At 35.5% G+C, this 26,475-nt stretch overlaps 2 protein-coding genes across 3 annotated transcripts in view; one reads left to right on the top strand and one right to left on the bottom strand.

The window, feature by feature from the left end:
• The window catches only part of pycr3 (pyrroline-5-carboxylate reductase 3), a 547,472-nt gene that overhangs the window by 161,259 nt on the left and 359,738 nt on the right, over positions 1-26,475 (bottom strand). The gene's annotated exons all lie outside the window — the stretch shown is intronic.
• Positions 1-26,475, top strand: part of dspb (desmoplakin b) — an 82,802-nt gene that overhangs the window by 20,205 nt on the left and 36,122 nt on the right. For both annotated transcript variants that reach the window (XM_073932187.1, XM_073932186.1), the window contains exons 5-9: positions 10,354-10,479; positions 11,098-11,169; positions 16,763-16,930; positions 19,257-19,361; positions 21,878-21,973. In XM_073932187.1, the coding sequence (XP_073788288.1) occupies positions 10,354-10,479; positions 11,098-11,169; positions 16,763-16,930; positions 19,257-19,361; positions 21,878-21,973 (567 nt within the window). The remainder of the gene's footprint in view (positions 1-10,353; positions 10,480-11,097; positions 11,170-16,762; positions 16,931-19,256; positions 19,362-21,877; positions 21,974-26,475) is intronic.

Here is a 26,475-nt window from a genome sequence, read left to right as displayed (position 1 = left end):
ACTTACTGCATTCACCATACGGCAAAGCAGCTCCAACTCACACTAAACACTCGGCTTATGCTAGTTTTGTTGAATAAAATCAGCAAACAATGCAAAAGAAATATGACAACGAGATGCTGCGCTGCCAGAAACTTGTATTATTGTCGGCTAACGTTAGTGAAAGAGTCGTTCAGGGGATTCATTCACAAACGAATCGCTCCCTCTGTCAGTATGAGCAGTGAAAGCAGGAGAGGAGCTGTGTTTCAGGACATGATTAGATCAAATTTAACAGGGAGGGTGGATAGTACATTTCTGTACACACAAACACAAGCTTTTTGTCAGGAATGCCCGTGCGGTCACTGATCCATCAATGTAGAAAAGTGATGTCAAATTATAATTTTCGTAATTAGAAAAAAAAAAAATTACATACTAACATCCAGGAAAACTCCCGATCACAGATATATGTGTATATGTGTATAACTCTGGCTTTGAATGGCCACAGTCTTCCTCTGTACCTTGGTCCCACATTCATTTCAAAGGAGCGTTACCCTGTACCAAGATGGCGGCGCTATTGACGCATTCCGTCCAATAGACAACACTAGGCCAGGCGACATCTAATGTATATATCTATGATTTGGGGCCAGTTAATCTGGAAGTGGCGTTTTTGTTTGCTTTGACTCATTAGATCAGGGGTCACCAAACTTGTTCCTGGAGGGCCGGTGTCCTGCAGATTTTAGCTCCAACCCTAATCAAACACACCTGAACAAGCTAATCAAGGTCTTACCAGGTATACTTGAAACACCCAGGCAGGTGTGTTGGGGCAAGTTGGAGCTAAATCCAGCAGGGACACCGGCCCTGCAGGACCGAGATTGGTGACCCCTGCATTAGATGGAAATACTGCTTTATTCGCACGTCTTTTGTTTGATAATTCATAAAGTTAATTCGCATTTTTGGATGGAAACATAGCTATCGACAGTTTTATTGATCACTACGATCTGATTGAGTTGGATTTAAGATGCTTCGATTTAAAAATTAAAATGGCTAAAATAACTCAGATGTGTTTTTTATTGCAAATGCCACAAAAATCCCCCTGCAGCTGACTAAAATTTAGATTTTGTAACAACAGTAAACACTTTTTTTGTTATAAGGTCTGGTCTTGCTGTGGTTGTACTTTAAAATTAAATTAATATAATCTCAATTCGGTGGCGCAGTAGGTAGTGCTGTCGCCTCACAGCAAGAAGGTCGCTGGTTCAAGCCTCGGCTGCATCAGATGGCGTTTCTGTTTGGAGTTTGCATGTTCTCCCTGCGTTCGCATGGGTTTTCACCTGGTGCTCTGGTTTCCCCAATAGTCCAAAGACAGTACATGGGAATTGGGTAGGCTAAATTGTTTGTAGTGCATGTGTGTGAATAAGTGTGTCTGGATGTTTCCCTGAGATGGGTTGCAGCTGGAAGGTCATCCGCTGTGTAAAACATGTGCTGGATAAGTTGGCGGTTCATTCTACTGTGGTGACCCCGGATTAATAAAGGGACTAAGCTGAAAAGAAAATGAATGAATGAATAATCTTAGGCTCCGTTTACACTAGTGCGTTTTAGTTTTAAAACGTCATTTTAGATCAAAAACGATCCGCGTCCACACTTGCATTTCAACTAGCGTTTCTGAACATATCTTCGTCCACGCTAGCCACCAAAAACGTATATCATGTGACCATTCGGGCACTGGGCATGCGCGTTCTAGTATAAACAGGAAGCATGCGTCACGCTCGGCATTTGGTTATTGTTAGTCAACAAACGCCAGTTGAACAATGAAGGCGATGGCAAAGAAAGCAAGAGAGGTATTCTTGTGGACGGATGACGAGGTCGAAACGTTACTAAACGTAACAAATGAATAACTGCACAATAGCGCCTAAAACAGACAATAGTGCAAACAACGCTCCCATTTCTGTGTCCATGTTGTTGTTTACAGTGAAGGCTGGTCTGCTGTCTTCCGGTAGCGTTAAAGCCGTGTGTTATAGTCATGTGATAGGGGCTTGACGAATAAGGGAAGGATACGCAATGACACAAAAGCCCCATCCAGGTAGCGAATCTCAGCAGCCCCGCCTCCGTTTTCAGATGTCTCCGTTTTCCCTCATCCACACTGAGACAGAGCAGCAGCGTTTCAGAATGAAAACAGCCTCTTCAGCGTTTTCAAAACGCTCCGTTTTCGGCGCTCGAAAACTCTGGCGTAGTGTGGACGGATGACATAACCGTTTTCAAACTAAAACGCATTAGTGTAAATAGAGCCTTAATTAAAGTGATGAGAGATTTTGAAACTCTAACAGTAAGCAGAGAGCTACTGTAAGGTCACATCTGCTCGGTATAAATGCTTGAATATAATTTAGTTAATATCCAATAGAAATGGAAAGTAATCAAAGAGTAATCAGATGTAATCAGTTACTTTTATGAAGTAATTGAAAAGGTTTACTACTTATTACAATTTAAATATAGGGTGTATATTATGTAATATATGTAAATATATGTAATCTGTAATCTATTACACTTCCAAAGTAACTTCCCCAACACTGCCCAGCCGGGATTTGAACCAGCGACCTTCTTACTGTGAGGCCACAGTGTGACACCACTGAGCCAGTAGTGCCCTAACCAATAACTAGTAGCCAGTTAAGCATAAGCTTGCTGCATAAAAGTCTCCTCTGAAGGGAAGTGTGTGGGATGTTAAGTGAAGCGGGGTGTTCAGCCAATCAGAGTTTACTGTGAGCTTGATGTGACAGAAATAGTCATCATCTTAAAGGCCACAGATAACAGTAATCTCATGCTGCTCTGTCTCGTCTCTTTCTCACACACACACACACACACACACATACAGAAACATATTTACACAGAGGGAGGCACACACAAACACAGGAACACACGGACACATACAAAGAAACACACACACAGACACACATAGAGACACATGCATGCACATAGATACAGACACGAACAAAAACAGACACACACACACATAAAAACACACACAGACATAAACAAAAATAAACACACACACATATAAAAACACAGACATATACAAACACACACACACACACACACACATATAAAAACACACATACGCACATGCACAAACACAAAAACACACTCACAGACATACACACATACGCACGCACGCACACAGACACACAGGAACACACAAAGGCATACATATGCACACAGGTAAACAGACACACACGCACACACACACGAAAATTAAAACACACACACAGACAGAGAGACACACATAAAGATAGACATACACACATGCACAAACACACACACATAGACACGCACACACACACACACACCACACAAACGCGCACACATGTACACACACACAGAAACAAAGACACAGACACACACACACACACACAGGAACACACACACACACGAACATTTTAAAACACACACACAGACAGAGAGACACACATTAAGATAGACATACACACAAAAAGAAACATATAGCGACACATATATGCACACAGGTACGCAGACACACACAGAGAGCCACACATTCACAGAGAGAGACACATACAAAAACACAAACACACATATAAAACACACAAAGACAGACATACACACAGAAACAAAGACGCAAACTGAAACACACACACAGAAACAAAGACACACACACAGAGACACAGACACGTACACACACACACACAGAATGAGAGGGAAACTCCGAGCAGAGATTAGAGCTCATCGTTCTGCCAAAACACACAGTAGTTCAGTGTAAAACTAGACTGCCGGTAAATCAGTCCCAGCATGCCTTTCAGCCGCTGTGTTTGGCTCTATGGTGTGTGTGTGTGTGTGTGTGTGTGTGTGTGTGTGAATTCCTCAGTCCTGCAGAGGTCAATAACACTGAGACTCTCCCTCCTGTCAGACACTCGCTGATAATGAAAAACAGAGGAGGAACTCTCTGACAGCAGACAATTCTTACGTTGCCTCAACATTCTGGAAAGGTTATGAGCAAACGTTCTACCAGTAACATTAAAAGAACATTTCATTTAGCATTAGCTGGTTGTTAGTCACATTCTGAAAGTCGCCTAAAGGCACAGTTCACCCAACAATGAAAATTGTCATTATTTTCCCACCCTGCACCTGTTCAAAACTTTCTGTTCAACACAAAAGAAGATATTTAGAAGAATGCTGAAAGCTGGCACCTATAGACTTGCATAGTATTTTTTCCTACTATCCAAGTCAATGGGTGCCAGCTTTCAGCATTCTTCAAAATATCTTCTTCGTTCAATAGAAAAAAGAAACTCATAAAAGCTCATGAGGGAGAACAAATGATGAGGTAATTTTCATTTATTGGATGACGTAACTTTAAAAACTCTTTTATAAACAGTGCAGATGCGTATACTGTTTTGGGTCTTGGGTTAAGTTAGTTAGGATTAGAGTTAGGTTAGGTTTAAGTTTGTGAATGATAGGTTAGTTAGTGTTAGGGTAAGAATAGGCTAGTTAGGCTAGGATTAAGTTATTTTAGGTTAGAGTAAGGTTAAGTTAGTTAGGGTGTTAGGGTTAGGATAGGTTTAAGTTAGTTAGGTTAGGGTAGGGTAAAGTTGTTTAGGGTTGGGGTAAAGTAAGGTAGTTAGGCTTAGGGTAAAGTTAATTTAGTTAGGCTAGGGTAGGGTTGGGTTAGCTACACTCAAAAAAATGATATGTTGGCGTTAATTAACTTTTTTTTGTCCACTGGTTCCACATAACCGAGTTAAGTTACCTTTAAGAAAGAATATTAATTTTAGTGAACTTAAGTTAGTTACATAAAGGTAATGTAATATTGTTTAGTTCAATCAACATAACATTTATAATTTAGCTTTAATCAATGTAGTTATTTAAGTTCAATTATTCTAAAATTGATATTGTTATGTTTAACCAAATAAAAAAAACAGTTTCCGTTTCATTGAGTTTATTCAATAGCATTTTTACAGTTTTACACATTTTCCAGCAATAAAATGATTATCAAAATCCAAATCCTGTCTTTATCTGTATCTTCACTTATTACAATAAGTTAAAATATTAATACTAGTAAAATAATAGTAATACAAGTATGAAGTAAATTGAAAACAATAAATGATTTAAAAAATATGCTTACAAAAACATCATAAAATACACTTTTCATATATTACAAAAAACATTCAAAAATAATATTCTGCCTTCAAATGATTCACAAAAATATACTTAGAAAAATTAAGTCTTCTTTTGTAAACTATACTGTACCTTCTTTACACTGAAAAAGCAGATAACACTTCAGTTGTTCAAAGAAAGATTAATATTTTAAAGCAAAGTAACACGAAAAGCACTAAACCATAAATTAGACCAATCATCACAGAACATGCAATAGCTACACACATTCATCTCTCTGACACTTGCACCATTTATGCACATTTGCACCAGACACTTTCTGACATCCACTCCCTATATCTAAAAAACAAAAAAAACAAAACATTGTGCATGAAATCTGCTTCACACAGGTGTGTGGGCTTGACAAACCACATGTAGAAGCATTCTTAATTCTTAAACTTTTTTGTATAATTAGCACATCTTGGGTGTATCGCCTCTTCTTGTTGATTTGCTGAAAGTGTCCTCAATTGTAAGTCACTTTAGACAAAAGAGTCTGCTAAATGTTAATGTAACTACTGTAGATTCATAAGGTGGTGTTGCACATCAAGATTTGCGCTTCATCATGCCCAGCATCCTAAAAAAGTCAGGTAAAAAAATAAAACATTTACCAACAGATCAAAGGTGAAAGGAGGAATTGGTTTAAGAGGAAAATACAAAATGTTTAAAAAAATTAAATAAAATAGCTTACCATGTACTCCCTCACTTAGGGGCTTTGAGGATGCATTCACACCTTTTTTTCCACTGGTGATGTTCTAAATGACATGAAATGACAATTAGTAATTTACTTAATAATTAGTAGTTAAAATTACTAGTAATTTTTACGGTACATCATTTTAATGTGTGTATAGGCATCTAAAGGCATAGTACCTAGATGATCCAGTCTCTTCAGCCAGATATGGGACTTTAGAGGTTGAGCTGTAAACCTGTGAGGGAGAAAATAGATGTGAGTGAGCAAAGATTTAAAATAATAAAATATAATAATATAAATAGCAAATTACTAAACTTAAAAATTAACACTTGTTAGATGACCAAACAAATAAGTTTACATTAAATATGTCATCATGCTAGATGTCATGCTATTTAAGTGTCACATATGCTTGTCAAGATTTTTTTTTTTTTAAGTTAATAGGCTTGAATACAATTAGATAATAAATAACAATGTGCCAACACCACATTTTAATTAATATTATGTAAGTTATCAAAACTGGCATTCAAACTCGACAAACTGCTTGACACTCATTTAAAATAAAGAATATCAAATCAAATAAAAAAATCAAATCACTTTTATTGTCACATTATCAGCAGCACGTGTGCTATGATGAGTGAAAAGCTTTGACTATTCTAACATGACTATTCCTTACTACCAACGGTTGCTACTTTATTTTGGGGGAGTTAATATATACCAAGTATAAAATTTCACAGGAATGCAAAACAAACTATACATTTATTCCTCTAAAATGTGGAGACACAGGGAACATGGCAATTTCATAGCAATACTATACACAAACACAACATAGTATTACAAGAGAGTACATTTATGATTCAAATGTTGTCACAGCCTTAGTATAAATACATAAAAAGTAAAAAAAAAAATCTCACCTGTGTGTCCACATTGGGGAAAGCTTTGTGCACGTTCTCAATTTGTACTGTAATCTTCATCTTTTGATTCCCATAATATGGCGCTGAGCTTAGAGTGATCGTTGTGGTTTGAATTTTCTTACTTCCTGTGTTGTTTTGAAACTGCGCATGTGCAGATATTACTCCACCTATTGACCAAAATGCAGTACTGCAGAAGCAACACAACTCCCTTTCATTCATGTTACATAAGCGAGCTGTTTAAATTTTTTTCAACACAACACTTTTATTTTTAATACACAAACATAAGTGAATTGTTTAATTTAAACATAGTTACATTCTTTGGACCAACTAAAGCCATAATTCATTTTTTTGAGTGTAGGGTTAGGATAGGTTTAAGTTAGTTATGGTTAGGGTAGGTTTAAGTTAGTTAGGGTTAGGGTTGAGTTAATCTAGTTAGGTTAGGGTAAGGTTAGGTAAACTAGGGTTAGGGTAGGATAGGTTTAGGTTAGTTAGGCTAGGGTTAAGTTATTTAAGGTTAAGGGAAGGTTAAGTTAGTTGGGGTTGGGGTTAGAATATGTTATTAGTTATAAGTTTATTAGTTAGGAAAGAGTAGATTATTTAGAGTTAGGGTAAGATTAAATTATTTAGAGTAAGGGTAAGGTTATGTTAGTTATATTTAGAATAGGTTTAGGTTATTTAGATTTAGGATAGGGTAAAGTTATTTAGGGTTAGGGTAAGCTTAAGTTAGTCAGGGTTAGGAAAGGTTTAAGTTAGGCTAGAGTAAAGTTATTTAGGATTAGGGTATGAATAGGTTATTTAAGGTTAGGGTAAGGTTAAGTTATTTAGGATAGGGGGCCTGCTCAGAAAGCAGGTTAAGTTAAAACTCAGAGTAGTTTAACCCTGAAATGAGAGAAACTCTGGGTTTTCCGTTTCAAAAAGGCAGGTTTGTTAAACTCGAGAAAGCAGGGTAAGTCAAGCCTGTTTCTAAAAGAGAGTTAACTTTAACTCAGAGTCAGTTACTGTGGTAACTTACTCTTTGAATCTAACCTGGTCCGGAGCAGGTTTTATTCTCTAAACTCTGAGTTTCTGTCGGTCTCCTCCCCTTTTTAAAGATGAAGCAGTATTTCTCGCATTAGTCTTACATTTCCACACACCTATTTTAGAGCTCTTTTTGGAAATGTGCATAAAAAGGATTGATGGAAACGTCATGATTCACATAACTTTTGAAAATACGCATAATAAAACATGTGCATAACTGAGTTAAACTTTTATTTGATAAGATATTTTATTTGATAAGATGCACATAAACTACGAAGTGCACTTAACAAATTACAGTATGTACATTAAAAAAAGGTTTGTTAGAGATGATGATGAAAATGTGTGTGAAAGGACAAACCAGCAGACTGAGCACACTGCAGAACATCTTAAATGTTGTTTTAGTGATTCTAAAATGCCTTTACTGTTTCAGTATTAGTGTATTTTATTAATTACCTCCGAGCGTCTGGAGCGTGTCAAGATCTCCGCGTCTGGCTTCAAACGCCCCCACGTGTTTATTGTGTGTCAATTGTCTTCTGAGGCGCAAGTACATTAATTAAATAAAAAATCATTGACGCAGCTTCTTCTACCACAGTAATTCTGTTTTTACTGTTGATATTTGGCGCAAGTTAATCAGGAAGTGATGATTGTGTTCTCTTCGACTCTTTGGATAAAAACGCTGCTTTATTTTATTCCAGTGTTGCACAAATGTATGTAATTTTGATGGAAACAGCTATTGCCTACATTTTTGTCACACACAGAACAAAGTCATGCACGAGGCTTGTCCTTTTTTTCATAAATAATTAGCTTAACCTTCGACATGTACTGTTAGAGATTAATGGGATTATTATTCTGTCTAAAAATAATTTTATTACTGCTTACCTTCTTAATGTTATATCAACCTCTATCACTTGATCAATAAAAAGGCAGACACATAACAAGTGCACTGTTAAATCTATTAAAACTGATAAAAGTGTATAAAAGTTTAAAAAAAAAGTATAAACATGACATTACATTACTTATTTTATTATACTTAAATGTTTAAATACTTAAAATTAAAAATTACGCATTAACTTGAGCAGCTGTTTTCCCACGCTGTCTCTGTTTCACTCATGGCTGCTTCCTTTTAAATATATACACTCATATTTGCTATAACTTTGCATGAGCAGATCAAATTCAGCTGGAGAAAGAAATGCTGATTTCTTTTTTTCAGATGTTGCCATAGTCAGTCGTAATGTCTGCGCTCCATTGATAATGCCTTTTTATAGTCACATTGCGCACGCTTTACTCTGAGTTGGTCTACTCAAAGTTGATTGACCCAGCTCAGATCAGCTGTTCTGAAACCGAAAACTCAGAGTTTTTAATCTCTCGGTAAATCAACTCAGAGTTCAAGTTTAAACTCTGAGTTGTTTAAACCTCCTTACTGAAACAGGCCCCAGGGTTATGTTATTTAGAGTTAGGCTAGGGTTATGTTAGTTAGGGTTGGGATAGGTTTAAGTTATTTGTAATTAGGGTATGGTAAGTTATTTAGGGTTGGGGTTAGGCAAGTTAGAGTAAGGATAGGTTTAAGTTAGTTAGGGTTAGGGTAAGGTTAATTTAGTTAAGGTTAGGATCGGTTTAAATTAGTTGTAGTTAGGGGAGAGTTAAGTTAATTAGGGTTAAGGTAAGGTTAAGTTATTTAGGGTTAGGAAAGGTTAAAGTTAGTTAGGGTTAGAGTAGGATAGGTTTTATGTTAGTTAGGGTTAGGTCAGGGTTTGGATAGCTTTAAGTTAGTCGTAGTTGGGGTCGGGTTAAATTAATTAGGATTAGGGTAAGTTAAGTTGGTTATGTTTAGGTTAGGATATGTTTAAATTAGTTGTAGTTAGGGTAGGGTTAGGCTAAGTTAGTTAGAGTAAGGATAGGTTTAAGTTATTTTGTGTTAGGGTTAGTAAGATTAAGATATAAGTACTTAGCATTAGCTTAGCTTCATGGTAGGTTTATGTTAGTTTGGGTTAATTAGAGTTCAGGTAGGGTAACGTTAAGGTTAGATTAGGGTAACGATGGTGTTAGGTTTGTTGGGTAAGGGTTTAGGGTTTAGTACCCTAGCTAGAGATGTTGCTCTGTCCTCACACCCATCATGGCACAGCTGTCCTACATGTTGTCATATTAATCTATAAAAATACCCATTTGAGCATTATTTTGAAATGCATATCATTTTACTAGTTATTTTGCAAAATGCTGGTATTCAGCTTAAAGTGACATTTAAAAGCGTAACTAGGTTAATTCAGGAAGTTAGGGTAATTAAGCAAGTCATTGAATTACAGTGGTTTGTTCTGTAGACTATCCAGAAATGAAGGTGGCTAATAATAGTATCAGTTTTCACATTTTTTAAAAAGATTTTTTTATTCAAACCAAACCTCCGCAGCACACACTGAACTCTGCTGTAATAAAGCATAATGTAACATAATGTAACCTTACTGAGTGAATTAGTTCTGATGCTGTTGTAATTCTTGTCATTTATAGTGCCCAGTGTACTGTACATCTCCTCCTGCTGCTTTTGTTTGAGCAGTGTGATCTAATGTATGTGTGTGTGTATATGTGTGTGTGTGTATGTGTGTGTGTGTGTATGTGCAGCGGCTGATAGAGACGTCTGCATGGGGTGATGATCTAACAGCGGTCGAGCAGCAGATCTCCAATCACAGCAGCTTCCACAACTCCATCCAGAACAGTATGGAGATGAACAGAGCCCGGACTGAACTGGTGAGACACACTCACACTCTCTCTTTCAGACACACACACAGGTTTGTTTTTCTGAATTGTGGGGACTCTGGGGACATTCCATTGGCATAATGGTTTTTATACTGTACAAACACCACACACTATAAAAAAATACACACTCACCTGTTAGTTTTGGTGGTTTATGAGGACTCTCCATAAGCATAATGTATTTATACTGCATTAAACTCTTGTTATATGGCCCCTAAACCCAACCCTCACAGGAAATGTGTGGCAAAATTTTCTAAAACATATGTCAAAAGACCCTGTTAAGTATAAATGTAAACAGTTTTGATTTATGAGTACACAAGGAATGTCCTTTTAAACCACTGCAATGTTTTTATACCTATAGATCATACCGATATCATTATACACATTTCTGTCCTTGTAAACCACTAAAACCAGTTCATACACTCAGACACATTTTTGCACACAAATACATATACACATTTATATAATACAGTGTAAAATGTAATTAGTTTCAGCGATTAAAAGTTACATTTACAGCATCATTACTACTTCAGTATTCATTGTAATGTATATCTATTGCATTTACATTTCTAATAGATATATGATAGATATATGTCTGTATTGTTTCTCTAGATGCGAGGCAAAGATGCAGACATGAACAAATCCTTACTCAACAAACTAGAGCAAGAATGGGACGGTCTGCAGGTCAGTAAAACACTGCTATTAGTTTTAAAAAACCTTTTATTAATGATTTTTTAAATTAAATTTTATTTATTTATTTTTATTAAATGTTATTGTTTTTGGTAATTATTTATTTTTATTTTTTTGCATAACAACCCTTTCCCCAACAATTTAAATGAATAAATAAATAAATATATAAATTTAAATAAGTAAATAAATATAAAAATTAATTAATTAATAAATATAAAAAACAAACAATTATAAAAATAAATAAATATAAATAAATAAAAATTTAAATGAATAAATAAATGAAAATAAGCAAATTAATAAAAATAAATGAATAAAGAAAAATAAAATAAATAAAAATAAATAAAAATAAACAAATAAATAAAAATAAACAAACAAATAAATAAATAAAATAAATAAATGAATAAAAACAAATAAATGAAAATAAATAAATATAAATGAATAAATAAAATCGATAGAAATTAATAAATGAATAAAAATAAATAAATAAAAATGAACGAATGAATAAAAATAAACATATACATAAAAATAAATTAATATATAAATATAAATAAATGATAATAAATATAGATAAAAATGAATTAGTAAATAAAAATAAATGAATTAATAAAAAATTACAAAAACGATTAAATAAACATAAATAAATAAAAATAAATAAAAATAAATAAATAAATCAATAAAATAAATAAATCAATAAATAAATAAAAATAGCTAAATAAATAAAAAATAAAGAAATAAAAGAATTTATGATGGCAGTAATTTTAAGTTATTTATAAAATAAATACATGTCTTACTGCCATTTATAAATTCTTTTCAGGGGATACATTTGTACATTGTTTTACATTGCAGTCACATCAAAATGCATCAATGATAGAGTAATTAACCTCTAAATGTACATATCTAAATCCCTTGTAATATTTTTCTTAATAATTTCATCTTCCAATGTACAATGCACTGTTATCATTTTTTAGCATCCAGTAAATATATCCTTAATACAAATCTCTATTCTTCATTACAAATTTCTTTGGGCAGTGCTTCCATACAATAAGCACACAACTGGATCAAGGGACTATTTCCACTGCTAATATCATATACAAATGAATGTAAAAGTCTGACAGCTCCACATTTGTCACTTTGCAATAAGCCTTCGTTAGTTAATGCATTTACTAACATGAATAATGAACTAACAAATACTACAAATACAAATACTAACAAAAATAATGAACTGTACATGTACAGCATTTATTAGTTCAACATTTACTAATGCATTATTAACATGAAAAAGCAGTTTGATAACATTTGTTAATTCATTTTGAGTTAACAAATTTATATTTTCATTAATTGAAGATAACAAAGTTGAATAAATATGACAATAAATGTATTGTTGGTTGCATGTTAGTAAACACATTCACTAATGCATCCTTATTCTAAAGTGTTACTCATTTTTCATCTGTTTGTGTGAGAAAGCTCTAATATTGGGTTTAATTAATATCACATAACAATATATTGAGTAGATTGAAAGGACGTTTATGGTCAAAAAAAAAAAAAAAAACTATACCATGACTAAAAAACACTGGACTGACCTGAGAACTCATGTTAAATTGTAGTTTTTTCAAGCAGTTTAGTTTAGATTGGGAAAAAATAGGTTTGGCTTGCATTTGCTTGTTGCGCCCCCTTCTGGACTGTTGATTTACACCTCTGCTACAAACACTGCTGTGTTCGTGTGTGACCCTGCACTACAAAACCCGTCATTAGTAGGCCTGTCACAATGTATGATAAATTGCACCAAAATATATTACAATAAACTATATTATTGTCATTTTAATGGCCGTTTTAATAGAGCCTCTCATTATATAATGCCAGAATGACAATATAATAGCATCACAATGCAAGTACACACTTACACAGAACACATCATATCTTATTCTTTAGAATATTTCATTTAATTATAGTCATTTTAGTAATGAGGCATTTGAGTCAGGATGTGAAAATGCATATCCTGAATAAATAATAATAAATGTGCAAGGTAAAGAGTAACAGAGGCTGCGATATCTGCTACCAGGTCTATTTTCAGCTGTCAGACACACACATGAGAATATACTATAGTAATTAATAGTAAGACGGCGACGCAGACTTCTCACAGCAAGAAGGTCACTGGTTCAGCCTCGGCTGGGTCAGTTGGCGTTTCTGTGTGGAGTTTGCATGTTCTCCCTGCGTTCGCGTGGGTTTCCTCCGGGTGCTCCGGTTTCCCCCACAGTTGAAACACATGCGGTACAGGTGAATTGGGTAGGCTAAATTGTCCGTAGTGTATGAGTGTGAGTGTGTGTGTGGATGTTTCACAGAGATGGGTTGCAGCTGGAAGGGCATCTGCTGCGTAAAAACATGCTAGATAAGTTGGCGGTTCATTCCGCCGTGGCGACCCCGGATTAATAAAGGGATTAAGCCGACAAGAAAACGAGTTAATGAATGAATTTATAGTAAATACTACAGTGTTTATTAACCACACTGACACCTCCAGTAGAGATGGAGATGTTGCACAATCAGCTCTAATGTTGCTACACTTGTATATATACAATGCATTACAAGTAAAACAACAACAACAAAAAAACAACAATTTTACTTTAAAGAAAAACAGATGTTTTTCTGAAACCAAATTATTAAAACTAAACTTGCGGGACTTTATTTATGTCCTGTGGCAAAATTATTTTTATTATACTTTAAGTTATCTGCTTGAAGTAGGCTAGGTCACGTTTATCAATGGTAAGTTTTAGTCTAAGTTTACATCAATAACAATGTGCATTGTCCTTTACCATACAAAAAAGGAAGAAAAAAAACATTATTATACACCATAGTAGCCGCAAATCTTTTTAAATGCATTAAAAAGCAAGCACATATCTTAGCCTTACCTTGAGTTTGTTCACATTCTGCCTGTATTAACATACATGCTGTATTTTATTATAGTTCATTTTGATGAATTAGGTCTAACTGACAGCTTTTTCTTCTTTTTTCGCGGTTATGCGGCATTATATTTCACACGCATATGCAAGGTGACTGAAATTGAAATTAAAATACCAAACATACTGAGCCATTAATTAAAAAACAAAACAATTGACGTTTTGAAAAAAAACAAAAACTGAACTGAAACTAAATTATTAAAAATAAACCTGCGAGACTTAATTTATGTTATGTCCTGCGGCAAAATTAGTTTTATTATACTTTCAGTGATCTCCTTAAGGTAGGTCAATTTATTTATTTGCTTTTGATGAAGCAGCATTCAACTTAAGCTCTTTAGACCATGCCCCTGACCGTGTGTTTCGCCGCAATATCTTTAAATAAATTATTTATTTAGGCCTATTTTCATTATTAATTAGTTTTCATTATTCTTTTATTATTATGTGCAATTGTTGAGACATAAAATAAGATAGTAAAATATAATCAACAACGAAAATTAAAACAAAAACAGAAATAAAAACATAAATGAAAATGTCTTGTCTTAGTCCTATCAAAATAGCAAACACTGAACATCTCTCTATATTTAGGCTAAAAGACTGCTTTATTTATTTATTTAAGACTACTCATTTGTACTGAATGTTTGTGCTTTCGTGTTAGCTGTCTTTTATTTCTTCAATTTTATTTTCCAAAACTAGTCCTCTTTGCACTTAAAAAGTTTACAATAAAGTGTGTTAACAAATTTTAAATGATTAATGAAGGAATTATAATGCTTTGACTTATTGTTTAATCTCATTTACAAGCACAGTAGCATATTTAAAGCTGCTGTAAAGGCTATTTCTGTCCGTTCGCATCCCGTCCCTTTGCGCCCCCTGGCGGCTCATTCACAAGCTGCGGTCATATACTAAAAACAGAGCGGCAGTTATTTCAAACGTCGGCGGTATAAGGCGTGGCGGTAATAGCCACTTTGAACTCTCACCTACTGTATATACAATGCATCACCAGCAATGATTGAGCTCATGTCCATGTGTTGTGCCATAAGTCCAAATATTGATTACTAAGGGTCATTAATAATCATTGATATCTTTTTGATTGAAATTGAGATTTATCTTTGAGTTTAATTGAGTTTCAGTTTCAGTTCCCTTTATTTTTGTCATTTACATTTAGTCATTTAGCACGATTTTATCCAAAGCGACTTACAAATGAGGACAGGGAAGCAATTTACACAACTATAAGAGCAACAATAAATAAGTGCTGTAGGCAAGTTTCAGGTGTGTAAAGTGTAAGACGCAAAACATTAGTATTTTTATTTATTTATTTGTTTTTTTGTAGTAGTTAGTGGAGGAGTCAGAGAGGGAATTGCAGATTAGGAAGTCTTAATAGGAAGTCTTAGATTAGGAGACTAAATAGTTGAGTTTTTAGTGGTTTCATGAAGACAGCGAGTGACTGCAGATTGAGCGCGAGAGTTCGGGAAAGTGATTTCTTCCCTCTTTGGGATGGAACCACGAGGCGACGTTCATTCACAGAACGCAAGTTTCTGGAGGACACATACATCTGCAGAAGTGAGAGCAGATAAGAAGGAGCAAAGCCAGAAGTCGCTTTGTAAGCAAACATCAGAGCTTTGAATTTGATGCGAGCAGCAACTGGCAGCCAGTGCAAACGGATGAGCAGCGGAGTGACATATGCTCGTTTAGGTTCATTAAAGACCACTCGTGCTGCTGCGTTCTGAAGCAGATGAAGAGATTCAAAAGTCATTCAAAACATCACAATAAATTGTAATGCAGAACGAAATTACGATGCATCAGACCCAACGAGAACATAAAAAACATCAAACGCTATAAAACCTAACAAACATAATACATAAGCTTTTATAATTTCATAAATGTATAAAAAATATAGTTATATGAAATATTTTTTAAAAATCACAGAAAGGAATAAGTTAATACTTAAAGAGCCCCTATTTTGCATTATAAAAGGTCATATTTTGGTATTAGGGGTCTCCAACAATATGAGCGTACGCTGTGTGTTTTGTTTTCACAAGCTTTGGAGACCTAACATAAATTCCACTTTTAAATAACAGGCCAACTATAGCTTTGGTCATGAGCCACTGCTGTGTTCAAAATGACATCAATGTTTTCAAAGTGCACTGCGAAGGGAGCGCAGTTGTAAACATGAAGATCGCTAAAACTGAACTGTAAAAATACTTTGAAAGCAAATTACACCTAAGAGAGATGAGCTTAATGCTTTAAAAGAATAATTCCAAGTTTAAATGTTGGAATGTTCTAAATGAATAGGGCATAGGGGGGATAAGTGTGAATAGAACACAGCCAGGAACTATGTTTCTGAACAGCTTCAGAGGTGTAGTTGCAAGTGTACGAGTTTGCGAATGTTCGTTGGAGTGACAGATTTGGGAAACGGCAAATCAACAAAGTATGTTTGTAACAACGGAACTTGCGATCTTAGTAGGCTGCTGATGGTTTTCAGAAAGGCACCCCTCGACAGTACACAAGGGTTAAACAAATGTTCAGATTTGAAAGAGAAATTCACTAATGCATTGTCTTGTAACATTTACAAGCAATGTATAAAGCAAATGGATGTGTGTGTGATAATAAAGCTGATGTGTTTTTATTTGTGCGTTCAGAATAGCTCGCACCAGCGCAGTGTGCAGCTGCAGGATCTGCGCAACATCATCGGGGAGATTTCAGACCAGATCATGTGGGTGAACGACCGCGAGGAAGAGGAGCTGGTGTTCGACTGGGGAGACAAGAGAATCGACAACTACATCCCTCAGAAACAAGAGAGCTTCTCTGTAAGACACACACACACACACACACACACACACACACACACAGACAGACAGATAGACAGACATCTGGGGTCCGTTCTTTGTATGTGGATTACTCAGTTAGCTGGATTTGGATATTGAAGATTTTACATGATCCAAAACTGATCCGAGACATGGGCTGCATCCGAAACCGCCTACTACTCAGTAGGTACTGCATTTGAATTTAAACGTACTGCTCGGCCGTTAGAAAAGTGCGTTCTATACAGTATGAATGTGAAAAGTATGAATGGAATTCAGACGTACTACATCCGCCATTTTGTCATGGTCACGAGACCTACCTGCGTCAATTGCGTTGCTTTACTCTCATTCATGAATTCGCTCGCGGGTCATTATGGGATAGCGCAGCGTGCATGGGATGCGCACTTCAGAATCTCACCGGAAGTTGTAAGCCATCCGGGTACTTCTCGCATACTGATTTTTGAATTCTATGAATTCGGACATACTACTCGGCTCGCATACTGATTTTAGCGTATTATATAGTATGGAAGTATGCGGTTTCGGACGCAGCCTTGTTGTCATAGTAACAGTTCTCGTAGCTCAAACCTGCTTAGGAGCAGCAGCTCATTTTATATAAACAGGATTAGATCGGGTCAGTTCATGCAAAGATAATACTGAAAGTATGTACCGAATGCTGATATTTTCTAACAGCAGTTAAATACACTTGGGAAAATAGTAAATATATATATATTTTCCCAGAGATGGGTTGTGGCTGGAAGGGCATCCACTGCGTAAAAATGTGCTGGATAATTTGGTGGTTCATTCGTTTAAAAATAAGTTTAAAAATATGTATTTATAAAACTTATGCAATCTGCACTCCTAAATAAAAGTAACATACTGCTACCTGGTGGTTCAAAGAGGTGGTTTAAACTTGTACCTGCACAATATTCAACTAATTAAAAAAAAAGTTATGCAGTCAAGCATGTGTTTTGACCGCTCATATACCAGTGATTTGATGCTTCCCAAAAGGTGCAGACAGCTTTACTGATATCAAAAGCTTTTCTGATGCAAAATTGATGTATACAGTTATTCCTTACACTGGTTTAAAAACTTGAGCGTGTCTTGGCTACCATAATAAAGGAAATCTTCTCTAAATGTAGAACTAAATCCATTGATATGCATTGAAATACATGATGAATACTCTTGACGCATGAAAGTGTAAAGCCTGCAGCTCACAACAAATGTGGAGAGTTATTGCGTGTCATATTAAATATATTAATCAGATGATGTCATTACGCTGCTGTGCCGTCAGCCAGTCATTGCATTGCTGATCATGATTTCGAGGATGGATAGATCTGTCCTTCACAACACACGCAGCGATCTCAGATCAGTTCATCCAGACATTCTAATCTGATTCACGAACTTGTTTGAAGAACAAAATTAGCCAGAAATCAGTTATCAAGATTAAAAGATCCAGGATCTGCCAAATCATCTTAGATCATTTAAGCGAGGTACGAAGAACAGACCCCTGGAGTGCCTCAGAGTGTCTGGTGTGTGAAGTTTCAGGTCAAAAAACCCCACAGATAATGTTCTTTAACTCTCTGAAACGGACCCTTTTAGTCTTTGATCCTAATTGTGGCATTTTGGTGCTTGTTGCTTTAAATTCATATGAGACTGTGCTCTTTTAGACAGAGGGCTGAGCCATAAATGCATGTGTGTCAGCATAGTGGCAGATTCAAAACAAGACTAACGTTACAATGTCAGTGTGAGTGCTTCATGCTTCTGTCAGTCTATGGAGACTCATTTGTAGATTTGTGCTTCATCTAAAACTCCACATCTATAATCCTCTTAGTCTATGCTGACATTATCTTCAGCAGCTCAAACACTCTAATGCAGGGGTCACCAAACTTGTTCCTGGAGGTCTGGTTTCCTGCGGATTTTAGCTCCAACCCTAATCAAACACACCTGAACAAGCTAATCAAGGTCTTACTAGGTATACTTGAAACACCCAGGCAGGTGTGTTGAGGCAAGTTGGAGCTAAACCCTGCAGGGACACCAGCTCTCCAGGACCCCTGCTCTAATGGCTAATGGACAGACGGCTGCTTCTCACTCAGGGCTACTGTTTATGCTAATGAGGGAGAGATTGGCTCTAATGGGCGGGGTTTTCCTCTTCTGATGATACGTACAAAGGGAGAATGTCAATCAAAGTGTTTCTGCAGACTTGTTGTGATTATAAAAATAGAATTAATTAATGTATACTTTTAGAGGCTGGATATACTCACACACTGCTGTGTTTAAAACCCCTAATGAAAGGGATTTTTGTATAATAGGCGACCTTTTAATGTTTCTACAGAAACTGATGAGTGAACTGGAGCAGAAGGAGATCCAGCTGAACGTGCTGAAAGCGAAGGTGGACTCTCTGCTGAAGAACAAACACCCTGCGTCTGATAAGATCCAGGTGAGCATCTCTAAAGTCCGCTACTGGGTTTTTACCCATCCTGCTGTGTTTCTTGCAAGGCGTGGGAATCTGTAAGGATTTCATGAACCCACTCAGATTCTGGGAGTCAAGATTTGCTTCCATAACAATTCTTTGTTCCCATTTAATTTGGCACCAGCTTTACATTTGAACCCGAATTGCAGTTTCTGCGCTTTTGGTTTATGTATGACAGTGCTGCTATCTTAAATATTATTAGTTCGCATACACTTAAGGTATGTAGTTCATATTTACCATACAAGCCAGCACTCGTGTTTTTCCCGGGAGGCTCCCGTATTTCAGACAAATCTCCCACCACCCTCCCGTTTTGTTATTTCTCCCGGCAAACTCCCGTAATGCCATCCCCCTCCCTTCCTCAGCTTTTTGGTACAGTCTATAACAGCCCCGGATCTCCGACTTTGGTATAGTATCCGATCGCAGTGTTATTCAGACACCTCACCCCCAACACCTAGACATCCCCACCATTCCACTACACCAACGCCCCCCTGCTGACGTTAACTAAGTATGAATAATCTTGTGAAGCATTTATTAATCATAGTGTAACATTAAGCGGATGGCACGGTGGCTCAGTGGTTAACACTGTGGCCTGACAGCAAGACGGTTTCCCCCACAGTCCAAACACATGAGCTATAGGGGAATTGATAAACTAAATTGGCTGTAGTGTATGAGTGTGTGTAAATTAGTGTTTTAATTTACATACTAATACTGGATATGTTAATGTTGGATATGTTAATGCATCATATGTTAATGTTGGATATGATAATGCTGGATATACTAATGCTGGATATGTTAATGTTGGATATACTTATGCTGCATAATATGTTAACGCTGGATATGACAACGCTGGATAGGAAAACGCTGGGTATGTTAATGCTGGATATGTTAATGGTGAATATACTAATACGGGATATACTAATGCGAGATATACTGATGCTAGATTTGTTAATGTGGGATATACTAATGCGGGATACGCTGATGCTGGATATACTGGTGCTTGATATGTTAATGAGGGATATACTAATGCGAGATATACTGATGCTAGATTTATTAATGTGGGATATACTTACTAATGCAGGATATGCTAATGCTGTATATACTGATGCTTGATATGTTAATGTGGGATATACTAATGCGAGATATACTCATGCTAGATATGTTAATGTGGGGTACGCTGATGCTGGATATACTAATGCTGGATATGATGATGCTGGATATGCTGATTCTGGATATGCTGATGGTAGATATGCTAATGCTACATTAGTGTTTCTCAGTACTGGGTTGTGGCTAGAAGGCATCCGCTTTGTAAATCACATGCTGGAATAGTTGGCAGTTTGTTCCGCTGTGGTGACCCCTGATAAATAAGGGAATAAGCCAAAGGAATTATTGGGTTCAACATTAACTAATGCATTTTTTAAATCCAAAGTTTTGCCTGTTAACATTAGTTAATGCACTGTGAGTTAACAAACTTAAGTAACATTAACTAATGTTAACAAAGTTAAACGAAAACCATGATAAAAATAAAAACATAATATTTAGTTTGTTTGTTTATCTTTTGACACAGAAATGTCTTCAAATATTAAAAATATTTAAATAAAAATTCATATTAAAGCATATTTTATTTGTAAATTTAATTAGAGTTGTTTTTTTAATGTTGGATATGTAAATGCTGGATATACTTATTCTGGGTATGTTAATGATGGATGTGTTAATGCTGGATATACTTATGCTAGATGTACTAATGCGGGATATACTAATGCGAGATATACTGATGCTAGATTTGTTAAGGTGGGAATTGGGATATACTAATGTGAGATATACTATGATACTAGCGAGATATGTTAATCGCTGGATAGGATAATGCTGGATAGGATAACGCTGGACATGTTAATGTTGGATATACTAATGCTGGATATGTTAATGCTGAACATACTAATGCTGGATATGTCAATGTTGGATATGTTAATGCTGAATATACTAATGCTAGATGTACTAATGCGAGATATACTGATGCTAGATTTGTTAAGGTGGGAATTGGGATATACTAATGCGAGATATACTGATGCTAGACATGTTAATGTGGGATACGCTGATGCTGGATATACTAATGTGGGATACACTGATGCTAGATACTAGGGCTGTGTATTGGCAAGGGCCTCATGATATGATACATATCACGATACATGGGTCACGATACAATATATCTGTATTGTATTTTTAGTTCTGAGCCACAGAGAACTAGCTTTAAAACCCGTATTTTACCCGTAATTTCATTCACAGTCAGAAAACAAGTCGAAAGTGACGTACAAATCAACATTTCACTTTTGCCACATCTTTAAAATTCTAAAGATAGTCCTTTTTTTGTCCAAATAAAGCAAACTCTGCAGTATATGTAGGCTTTTAGGAATCGATTCAGAATCCCTCAGGAAAGAATCATGACTCATGAATTAATCAATTCTTTTTTTTGTCTGTGTTTTGGGCAGGCATACATGGAGACGCTGCAGACACAGTGGAGTTGGCTTCTGCAGATCACCAGATGCATCGGCGTCCACCTGAAGGAGAATGCCAGATACAGCCAGGTGAGATAGACAGGTGCAGTGGGATATGCTACTGTTAGGATATGCAAATTTTGGGATTTGCTAATTTCAGGATATGCTAATGTTAGATATGCTAATGTTAAATATATATTAATGCTGGATTATCCTAATGTTGGATCATACTATTGCAGGATATGTTAATGCTGGATGTACTGTGCTAATACTATAAATATGCTAATGTAGAAATGGCAATGCTGGATATACTGATGCTAGATTTGCTAATGCAACGTATACTAATCCTGGAATGCTGGATTTGTTAATGCATATATATATATACACACACCAATCCTAGGGGCTATTCCATAAACCAAGCTTACAGGAAAAAGCCAGGCTTATTTTGGTTAGTCAGGTTAATAATGGCGGATTCAGTTTCATAAATCAAATTTACGATTAAACTTAGTTACCCTGGCAACTTATGCTGGGAAACTAGCCTGGTCTGGGGCAGGCTAACTCTCAGGCTAAGTCTTAAGTTCAAGCCTAATCAAAGTAATGTTAACATTCACCTGCCATAATCTGATGCCATTTTAATTTACTTAACCTCTTAATAATGATTAAAACTTTATAGTCACTTATATTAACTTTGCATTGGTACTAAATGATCTAATGTATATGCACAAATATATTTTTGTAAAGCATCCTTTAGAAAATATTAATTTAAAAGAGAAATCTGTGAGGGGTGTTCTTAGCTCTCTCTCTCTCTCTCTCTCTCTCTCTCTCTCTCTCTCTCTCTCTCTCTCTCTCTCTCGATATATATATATATATATATATATATATATATATATATATATATATATATATATATATATATATATATATATATATATATATATATATATATATATGTATATATATATATATATATATATATATATGTATGTTTGTATGTGTGTGTGTGTGTGTGTGTGTGTATATATTTTTTTTTTCTACTTAGTGCCTTTATTAATCTGGCGTTATCACAACGCAATGAACAGCCAACTTATACAGCATATGATTTATGCAGCGGACGCCTTCACTGGGAAACATCCATATACACTCATTCACATTCCTACACTATGGCAAATTTAGTTTATTCAATTCATCCCATAGCTAGTGCATGCTGCATGTCTTTGGATTTGCCGGAAACCCACGCGAGCACGGGGGTAAGAAAGACACTGACTACATTTCTTAAATAATGACTTTAAAGCTGTAAAGTGAGTGGAATAATCAGGAGATGATCCGTGCTGAGCAGCAGCGTCACTTTAATGTAAAGATATTTTCCCACGGGTCGCGGAAACAAGTGGCAAAAAAAAAGCAAGGATTTGCAGCAGATTTAGGAGCAAATTAAAAATCCCACCGCTTGTGCGTGCATGGCTCTTTATTTATTTTAAACCTATGTGCTTACATTTAGAACATTTTGTATGTTACAGTGAGCCTGCAATGCAGTAAAACTTTTCCTTGCAAGCAACAATAAGCGCAAATCCTCTTTCTCTTTCACAATTACTATGTTTTATAACGAATATTTAATTTCATGTTTATACGCCTAAATAATAGTCTATATTTAAAAATATATTGCTACTACTGTAGCCTATTGAACAATTTGCAGTTTCGCGGCTCACTGGCTGTGAACAGCTGTCTCATTTCAGGGCTCTTTCAGTTCTCGAAGTTGCCATGGTAGCGCACAACATACTCGATGTATCTATGCTCGACTTTTAAGGTTTCACGACAGAAACGTGCACGAGCAGTTATCTAGATTATTTAAACTGAACTTGGACTAGTCAGATCAAATGATCTTCAACTTGCTGTTATGGAACCAATTTAAGCGTGGACGTTTAGTTCAGCTCATTGAAGTCAGGCTTTTGACTTTAATCCCCACTTTGCTTAACCACTTTTATGAAATAGTCCCCTAGACATGCTAATGCTGGATATGTTAATTCAGCATATACTAATATACTGCTGGATATGTTGATACTGAATATGATAATGCATCATGTTAATGCTGGATATGCTAACGCTGGATTTGCTAACACTGGATAGGTTGATGCTGGATATGTTAAAGCATCATATGCTAATGTTCGAAATGTTAATGCTGGATATGTTAATGTTGGATATGTTAAAGAATCATATGTTAATATTCAATATGTTAATCCTGGATATACTAATGCTGAATATGTTAATGTTGGATGTGTTAATGCTGGATATACTTATGCTGCATAATATGTTAATCGCTGGATATGATAATGCTGGATATACCAATGCTGGATATGTTAATGCTGAACATACTAATGCTAGATGTACTAATGAAGGATATACTAATGCGAAATATACTGATGCTAGATTTGTTCAGGTGGGAATTGGGATATACTAATGCGAGATATACTGATGCTAGACATGTTAATGTGGGATACGCTGATGCTGGATATAGTAATGTGGGATACACTGATGCTAGAGGCACTAATGCTGGATATGCTGATGCTAGATATGCTAATGTGGGATATGTTAATTCAGGATATACTAATATAATGCTGGATATGTTGATACTGAATATGTTAATGCATCATGTTAATGCTGGATATGCTAACGCTGGATTTGCTAACGCTGGATATGTTTATGCTGGATATGTTAAAGCATCATATGCTAATGTTCGAAATGTTAATGCTGGATATTTTAATGTTGGATATGTTAAAGCATCATATGTTAATATTCAATATGTCAATTCTGGATATACTAATGCTGAATATGTTAATGCTGGATATGTTAATGCTGAACATACTAATGCTAGATGTACTAATGCGGGATATACTAATGCGAGATATACGGATGCTAGATATATTAAGGTGGGAATTGGGATATACTAATGCGAGATATAATGATGTTAGACATGTTAATGTGGGATACGCTGATGCTGGATATACTAATGTGGGATACACTGATACTAGAGACACTAATGCTGGATATGCTGATGCTAGATATGCTAATGTGGGATATGTTAATTCAGCATATACTAATATAATGCTGGATATGTTGATACTGAATATGTTAATGCATCATGTTAATGCTGGATATGCTAACGCTGGATTTGCTAAGGCTGGATATGTTGATGCTGGATATGTTAAAGCATCATATGCTAATGTTCGAAATGTTAATGCTGGATATGTTAATGTTGGATATGTTAAAGCATCATATGTTAATATTCAATATGTTAATTATGGATATACTAATGCTGAATATGTTAATGTTGGATGTGTTAATGCTGGATATACTTATGCTGCATAATATGTTAATCGCTGGATATGATAATGCTGGATATACTAATGCTGGATATGTTAATGCTGGATATGTTAATGCTGAACATACTAATGCTAGATGTACTAATGCGGGATATACTAATGCGAGATATACTGATGCTAGATTTGTTAAGGTGGGAATTGGGATATAGTAATGTGAGATATACTGATGCTAGACATGTTAATGTGGGATACGCTGATGCTTGATATACTAATGTGGGATACACTGATGCTAGAGGCACTAATGCTGGATATGCTGATGCTAGATATGCTAATGCGGGATATGTTAATTCAGCATATACTAATATAATGCTCGATATATTGATACTGAATATGTTAATGCATCATGTTAATGTTAGATTTGCTAACGCTGGATATGTTGATGCTGGATATGTTAAAGCATCATATGCTAATGTTCGAAATGTTAATGCTGGATATGTTAATGTTGGATATGTTAAAGCATCATATGTTAATATTCAATATGTTAATTCTGGATATACTAATGCTGAATATGTTAATGTTGGATGTGTTAATGCTGGATATACTTATGCTGCATAATATGTTAATCGCTGGATATGATAATGCTGGATCTAGTAATGCTGGATATGTTTATGCTGGATATGTTAATGCTGAACATACTAATGCTAGATGTACTAATGCGGGATATACTAATGCAAGATATACTGATGCTAGACATGGTAATAGGGGATACGCTGATGCTGGATATACTAATGTGGGATACACTGATGCTAGAGGCACTAATGCTGGATATGCTGATGCTAGATATGTTAATGCGGGATATACTAATGCTGTATATGCTAAGGGAGGATATGCTAATGCTAAGAAGTATTGCTCACAAGCAAGATAAGGTATTAAGCTAGGATTTTCAAACCATCTAAGCTGAATTTAGCCTTGATTCAGTTGTATGAAAAACATGCTAAATTAAGTTACTATGGAGATTTAATCTTTGCAGCTAGCCAGAGCTCCAGAGCAGGCTAACAACCAGGCTAAGATTAATCCTATAGATGTATATGTTAGTTTCATTGTCAATGCTACTAGAAATGAATGTGTTTTATGGTTACTTCATGCTCTTGGCTATTTACATATATATTTCTAGCTATTAAAATAAGTATGTTTAATTTTATTATCAATCATTAAAATTTTCTCACATGTTCATGTAAGGCCATTTCAGATTTAAATATACGGGAAGTTTAAATAAGA

The sequence above is a fragment of the Danio rerio genome, chromosome 20 (assembly GCF_049306965.1).
Source record: "Danio rerio strain Tuebingen ecotype United States chromosome 20, GRCz12tu, whole genome shotgun sequence".
NCBI classification, from domain to species: Eukaryota; Metazoa; Chordata; class Actinopteri; order Cypriniformes; family Danionidae; genus Danio; species Danio rerio.
Note: the sequence above shows the minus strand (reverse complement) of the source record. Positions and strands in the feature narration are given on the sequence as shown.